Genomic DNA, 8,436 nt, shown 5'->3' with positions numbered 1-8,436 from the left:
ATTAAAATAATACGGTGTTTGAAAAACTCTACAGGTCCATAACTTCCAAACCACATGTCCAAATCGGACGTGCCGCTAGTCTACGGACTTGTATCAACGAGCACTTCACAACCATGCATGAGTCAACGCTCAACTTTGCATGAATAAAAAGTCAACTCCGGCATCCCTTGGACAGTTTGGACCTTAACTTGTTTTGCTCATAACTTTCAAACCGTAGCTCCGTTTTCAACGTGCTATTAGTCTACAAACTCGTGCCAACGTGTACTTCGTAACGGTACCTCAGTCAACCTAGAATTCCAACCGAGTCAAAAAGTCAACTTTTGATCCCTTTGGTCAACGGTCAACAGTCAACCTCGGTCAACGTGCAAAAATTTCCGACATGGTTCGGGACGGGGTGTTACAACGTCCGATTTGGACATGTGGTTTGAAAGTTATGGACCTGCAGAATTTTTCAAACATAATATTATTTTAAATATGTGACAGTGTGCCACGTGTGACTTAATAAAAGGTGCCATGTGTCACACCGGTGAGATGCCACATGTCAACCATGATGAAATACCATATTATTTTATTATTATTTTATACAATAATATTATTTTATTATTATTTAATTATTTCTTTTATTTTCTTTTTATTTTCTTTTTTCTTTCTTTTTCTTTTCTTTTTTCTTTTTTTCCTTTCCCCCAAGTGGGAAAACACCCCACCCCCCCCCCCCCCCCCGAATTCCTTCTTCTTCTTCTTCCTCCTTCTTCTTCCTTTCCTTTCCTTTTCTTCCTCTCGGGTCCTTGCCGTTTCTTAAATTCCGGCCACCGGATGGCCACACGCGCCAGCCACCGGTGAAGCCCAGTTCCCGGCGACCCCGACCTCCAAATTTCCTGGCTAGATGCCGCTGGACGCACCCAAATCGGGCCGGTGAAGTCGGCGGCGGCGGTTTGAGTTTTTTCGGCAATTCTCGCCGTTTCCAACCAACCCAGTCCAGTCTTCCACCCATTTCCCCCTATTTTGGATCCTCTGAGTTCAAATATGATCTCCAATTGTTTAAATTCGAAGTGGTTCGTGATTTTTGAGGAGATGAAATTCGGCCGGTACTTCCCGGGCAAATTCCGGCCACCACCGGCGGAATTGGGGTCAATGGAGGCCGGTAATGTGATCCTCGTTCCACAAGCTTCGATTCGGTATATTACTCGTCAATTTTGGTTAACGTTTGTGTTAGTCCCCCCGGTACCGGGTATTATTTACCTGAATAGAATATTAATTTATTTGAGATGTGTAATATTGTTGTTCTAGGAGCACGTATACGTCATGGAATTGATCCCATGAAGGATCTTGGATTAATTGCGTGCTCGAGGTGAGTGACCTACCTTCAAATTAATTTCGGAAATTAAATTTGTGAATATTTTGTGTGAGTTAAATATTTGAAATTGATATTTTATGTGCCAAATATTTAGTAAATTTATATTCGGAATTTTGATGCCAAAATTGAATGGAATTAAATATTTGTGTACTATAAAATATTTTGGTTTTAAGGAATTTGATATAATATATATGTGTTCGAATATAATATATATGTGTTCGAATAATTTGGCTTATATACCATTGGATTGAATGTTTGGATTATGCATATAAAAATATTTGTCTTATTAAATATGAGTTGTCATTTTACGTAAGGTTTGACAATGTATTAAATGGTTTTATATTCTAATGGGTTCATAAGTGAACTTGGAGTAGCAGATGTAAGGTTTGACAATGTATTAAATGATTTATTTGAGAAGCAGATGGAAAATTTTATGATTTTAAGCATGATCAAATATTTTATAATTTTATGTGTTTAAAATTGGTCTATGGTGAATATATTTCATTGTGGTATTTCTGATTTTCGTATGAAATAACGATTTTGAAAATTTTGAAATATTTGAACAAGCGGTTGAACTTGACAATTAAATTATTATTATGATACAGTAGGATACTGTATCGGTAATTTTAAATTGATGTACCATGTAATGCCAATACCTTGGATCAGTATTATATTATATTATATTACCGCGCGCTGGGTTTACCACGGTGCCGTGAGGTTGGTTTCATCCAATGATTATCTATTATTACCACGGACTGTGAGGTCGGATTTATCTTACGGTTTATTATTATTACCACGGTGCCGTGAGGTTGGTATCATCCAACGGTTTATTATTGCCACGGACCGTGAGGTTAGGTACGTCCCGACGGTTATTTATTATTTCCACGACACCATTCATATATTGAGGATCGTAAGGTGGGTGTATCTCACGGTTTACAGATTGGTACATCGTATGGTACATTGTATATGTTGTATAAATTGTTGTTTTTATTATTTATCTAAATTTAAAGCTTTACACAAATTTTATGAAATTGTTATCGTAATTTTATTACCTATTCTCATTAATGTTTAAGAGTTATCTGTCTCGATTTTATCATTTAAATGGATTGATATTTTAAAATAAATTCTATTATATTTTTTTTATCATTTGTTTTATATAGATGTTTAAATTGATTTAAAATATTCCTTTGGTTATTTCCTTGATTTAAACAATAAATTTAATAATTATTATATTGGATTTATTTTTGTTCTTATGCAAAAGTTCTTTAATATAAGTATTATTTATGATTTTATTTATGGTATCCAATGATGTCTTATTCTATATTTCCATTATACATTTGGATCCTTAAATTCTTGTATTTTATTCGAAATTTATTGACTAATTGTTTTCCTTGATTTTTGGGATATAAAAGATTGGGTTTTGCGAAAATGTTTTTAAAAGAGGAACCTTTTCAAAGGAGTGAATGGTGAGGGTTTTAAGAGAAAATATTATTTCCAATTAATTATTAATTATTTATTCTTAATTACTATAATTATCGTGGCTTTATAATTGTACAGTAGATAGGGTCATTCACTGAGATGATTAGCATCTCATATTTCTAAATTTCGTTCCCCTTGGTACAAGGTTTGGGAGACGTTGATCGTCCGGGGCGAGCCGACGTCTCAGTTCATTGCCAAGAGTCCAAGAAGCATTTTCTCCCTTTTTGCTCTTCATCTCTATTGCTTCCTTATCTGACATTGAATCAATTTCATATTACTTGCATAATGCTCCGTATATTGTATTGGACACATTTTATTAAATACTGCATTAATTCCTCATTATTATTTTGAAGTGCTGCAAATTGTGGAATTATATTGTAGTAATGTGGGAGGAATAAGGTGGTGTATATAGAAGTGTGTTTCAGTGCAGGAAATTTGTGGTAGGTCCAACCCTTAGGTGAGGTTCTGCCGGATTTTCCATTGGAAGGTCTAGTAGGGTTTTCCTAGGATCAGGGCTTGTCTAGGGTTTCGGTGAGAAACTTTGGATGGGTCCTGACACTACATATATATATATATATATATACAAGCTTGCTATAAAAAAAATTGGTTCACCCCATAAGATAAGATTCTAACATCAAATATCCTTTTGGAAGGGCCAATTTTATATTAAATGATGTTTGGAAGGGCTAGTTTAAAATTGCTTAGCTGGAATTTAACAAACATTTAATAAAGAATGGTCTTTTTGAAAATTTATATAGAAGGCAGTGGAAAAAGACAAAATGATGATTATGTAAAATAAATACCCTTACCTATGTCCTGGGCCTTTAGGTAGCTTGTGCCCCAACAATATGAATAATCAAAGGGGAATTTTGCCCAATACCCTTGTTTCAAGGGCCTTAATGATATTTGCCCATCTATTTTTTATCTTTTTTGTTTTACCCCTGCATATCAAATTTAACCTTAATAAAAATTAAAAATGACATCCATATCCATTCATTTTATTTTTCTCTATGTCCAGTAACCACCACCAAAAAGAATCTTTGTTGTTTCTCAACCACTCTCAGACTCTGTTCTCCCCTGTTTTAGGTGTTGTTACTATTCATGCTGAAGTTGCCATTGTTTTGAGCTTACTGTTGTTGCCATTGTTGCTACTGGTGCTGCCGTGCTGCTGTGTTGCTGCCGTGCTGCTGCTGTTGCCGTGTTTCTGCACCTCCATCAATAATTTATCAATTTTGTTGAATCATGTTTATAAGTGAAATGTGGTTATGGTATACGTCTTGCTTTTGTCTGCTGATTATACTTTGGCTCAAGTGGAAATGAAAATGGAATCATAACAAAATAGTTAAATCTGCCTGTACATATATTTGATGAAATGATGATTTTTTCTTGAATACAATATTTGTTTGGTAATGTCACTTCTGCTAGTCCAATTTTTCTTCTTAGTTTCTACGTTATTGGATTTTAAGCGTGATGTTTTACTCCATGGTGCATCGGTAATTACAGATGCCAACGATTTCATCGGTAATTACTGAAACCTTGTCGATAATTACAATTTGTCATTTTTTTCAATCTAACAACTTTGATAATATGTGCTTCCACCAAGCACATGCAAAAACTAACTTTATTAATGATCCTTAACAATACAATCCACAAAAAATTTGGAAAAAGTTAGAAAATTTCAACCAAAGTTGATTACCAACGAATCGTTGGTAATTATCGATGACCCATTGGTCATCAACTTTGGTTGAAATTTTCTAACTTTTTCCAAACTTTTTGTGGATTGTATTGTTGAGGATCATTAATAAAGTTAGTTTTTACGTGTTCTTGGTAAAAAACACACATTATCAAAGTTATCGGAACAAATACGTTAAGACCCATATTGGATTATCGACGGTTTCATCGTTAATTACCGTTGGACCGTCGATAATCAACTTTGTTTGAAATTTTCTCTTTTTTTTCTAAATCTTTTGTAGATTTTTTGGTTAAGGATCATTAATAAAATTATATTCAGCATGTTCTTGGTGGAAATGAAACATAAAACAAACAATTAAGCTCCACATACTACAAATATTTCATAACCAACCACAAAAAGGCAATTAATAAGGCAATCAATTCTTTTATCCATTGAACTTTTTTTTTAATTATTATTAATTCATTCACATTATATTATATATATATATATATACATATTATAGCTATATACTTTTTCTTTTGATTGTATGTACTTAATTTTTAATATAAAAAAGCAACTAACTCGTTAAACCTTTTAAGATACATGTCACAATGACCTAATTATCATAAGCATCAAACCATATAAGCGTCTCATGTAAAAAATTGAAAAAGAAAATCTCAAAATAATAGCTCAATATATTGACATATAATCTGTCAATAGACAACCACAAAACTGATATTTATCACAATAGAGAAAGAAAATTTTCCCTTTTTTTTTTTTTCTTGGTTTCTTTAGTTGTTTTTCTTCAAAATTTTCAATTCATACATTGTGGCCGTTCAAGACACCCCTCCATTCCTGTTATTAGAACAATTGTCAATGAATGTGCCCGGATAACCACGAAGAATCAAGATTTTTTTTAGCAGAGCTTTGCTCCCCCCACCCTCCTGTAGCTGTAGAAGTAGGCCCGTCGCTATGAAAAGTAATTATTAATTGGTATTTGACGTCACAGTGCATGAGATCAGCATGCAACGTGTAAAAATTTAATATACGTGGCGTTGCCTTAAATCATACAGGTAGCTATAGGAGTAGTGAGTACATACGTGACATGAGTAGTCCCAAATTCTACAATTTTCTTTCGTTTCATACTCTCCTTAGACAATTAAGCACACTTAGAATACGATCTAATATATATATATATATATATATATATATTTATATATTCAAAGAGATACATGTTTAAAATTTTTTTAGACTTTTATCTATTTAAAAATAGGCAGATAAATAATTAGACCCCCATACCATCAAGCAGGATACATATTTACTATAGCATTATTTTTTGAAATAAGTATATATTGTACTATAAATATATATATATATATATATATTAGCAGGAAATTAAGTAATATAATATATAATGATGTCCGATAAAAATAGAAAAAAATATTGAATAAAAAATAAATAGAGTTTTGATGATGGTAAAAATATATACATGATGATGTGATGACTTTAATATCAAATATTCTTTTATTAGATTTTGAATCATATCGAATATTAAAATTTATATTTTAAAAAGGATCAATTATGGATTTAATGATATACTAATTTGTTTAGAAAAAATAAATCTTGTCGGGATATACTAATCCTATTTAGTAAAAGTGAATTTTGTTAGAACTTAGTAATTAATATAATTTTCAATTTCATCCCTTGATGCAATCCAAAAAATAAAAAATAGAATCCTAATGTTAAGAACATGAATTAATACATAGTTCGTCTCAAGTAGGTTTACCTTACTTTATTAACTAAGATCCACCCTTGATGATGAGGGAATTTGTATTAAAATATAAGACTTGACTCATTGATATAGAATCCAGTAGTTATTAAGAATGAACCTTAGTTTAATAAATAAATATAGATTTTACTTTAAACTCTATATATATATATATATATATATATATCATATTCACATTGGACAATTAAGGTGTTGTCCTTTTATTAAGAAAAGAAAACATAAATATGTGCAGTAATCCTTTTCTGTTTTTGTTTTTTTTCGAGAAAAAAAATTGTTAAACAATAGAGAATGAAAATTTTACCTTTTTTTTTCTTTTTTTTTTTCTTCCAAAGGCTGAGTGCCCTAAATTCTAATGGGTCAAAGTTTTGGGTAACTAGTCCATGAGAATTAGGTAAACTTTGACCCCTGTTTAATCGATTCAAACCTCGTTGGTAATAACTAATGAATTCTGGGAGGGAAAGAAAAAAAAAAAAAAAAACGAATGAAAGAAACATGAAACGAAAAGAGGTTACCAAACATATTTTCTAATTTTTTTTTATGAATAAAATAAAAAACAGAAATGATCATCAAATATGTTACTATTTTTTAAAAAAAAAAAAAAACAAAAATGAAAAACAAGAAATAAAAAAGAAACCATATTACCAAACAAAACCTAAACCAATTTATTAGAGCACTTATGTTACATACACTAAAATATTTACTAAATTGTAATAGGTATAAATTTTAAAGATCTAAATAAAATATACCCAAAACTTTTGAAAAATAGGACAATCAATTGGCTGTTGTATATAGCAACACTTCAAATGTATATGACGGATGGAAATCTTTTATTTTGTTCCTATATATGGCTGATAGAATCTTATTTTATTTTAAAAAAATAATTTATTTATTTTTTACAGTTCGTTTATTTTTTTATTAACGATTTTTAATGCATGAGAGATGAAATTATCAGTCTTCCACGAAGATAAAAATATTAAAAATGGACTTGAAAATCTGGATTCGATAGTTGACATACATAACAAGAATTGTTTCTTGATATATGTGAAGACAAAATGATAATATAATTTAATAATATTCATTGAAAGCCATAGCATATATAACATAAAATTAACATAAAGTTGCCATGTCATAAACCACAATGGCATTATTCCACACACCTTGCATATTAATTATGACTGTCATCAGCTACAGCTAGGCAGCCTTAGCATACAATACACTTAACATAAAATGTGGCCATACATATGTATATGATGGCATTATTCCACATACCATACATGCAAGCATGCATGCACATATATTATATATACTATATGACTAGTGCCAGATGGCAGCCTATTTCCTGGAAGGTGCTTGTGGTGAGAGTACTGCGCGAAGTACAGGAAAATTGCCATCACCAATTGACACATGGGCCAATAATCCACCATCGCTGCTAGTGCTTTCATTCTTAGAATTGATCAGCTCTTGCTGTATCTCGTTCCAATCAACGGGCTTCAGGACTGGTGCCCTGACTGAAGTGTATACCTGCATATCATTATCATGCGTATAAAAATCCCAATCATATATATGTCTAATCATGTATTTGATAAAACTAAGCAAATATATATATATATATATACATATAAAATGAAAAAATAATAATATATAAATAAAACAATTATATAGAAAATGCATGAGCATCATGATGATTTGCTAGTATGTAATTTACGTAATAAAACAGTAGTACAATATTATTAAAATATGATATAATATAATATATAGTAGCAAGGTAGCTTAATTATATTTATGTAGTTACTTTATTCGGGGAATTGATTTGATTGTCCCACGCCACAATCCAATCAAATTCAAGTTCGTCATTAATATGGCCACGATAGACGATGGCCCCTGATGAACGAGCAGGTGGTCCTGCAACTGGAACAGATCCGAGATGAATAAACCAACCCTTCTGTCCTCGATCCAGCTGTGCTGGGTATCCTTGACTTCCATACACACCATACCAGTCATGGTGCCGCCCAGAAAGTTTGATTCCAGTGGCATTGTAGATTTTGCCTAACGTGAACAGGTTCTCAATGGCCATTTCTTGGATCAGCTAGCTATTACTCACTATATTCTTAAGTACGTACTAAGAAAATAGTTTAATTGTTC

At 31.7% G+C, this 8,436-nt stretch overlaps 1 protein-coding gene across 1 annotated transcript; it reads right to left on the bottom strand.

Moving 5' to 3' along the window:
• Positions 1-7,350: 7,350 nt before the first annotated feature.
• Positions 7,351-8,436, bottom strand: LOC107424884 (23 kDa jasmonate-induced protein-like). Its single transcript, XM_016034772.4, has 2 exons — positions 8,087-8,436; positions 7,351-7,815 (listed from the first exon to the last, which is right to left on the bottom strand). Exons 1-2 carry the CDS (start codon positions 8,366-8,368, stop codon positions 7,627-7,629), a joined length of 471 nt encoding a protein of 156 aa, XP_015890258.2. The 5' UTR covers positions 8,369-8,436; the 3' UTR covers positions 7,351-7,626.

Source organism: Ziziphus jujuba, chromosome 12 (genome assembly GCF_031755915.1).
Source record: "Ziziphus jujuba cultivar Dongzao chromosome 12, ASM3175591v1".
Taxonomy (NCBI): domain Eukaryota; kingdom Viridiplantae; phylum Streptophyta; class Magnoliopsida; order Rosales; family Rhamnaceae; genus Ziziphus; species Ziziphus jujuba.
This window is presented reverse-complemented; position numbering and strand designations above follow the sequence as displayed.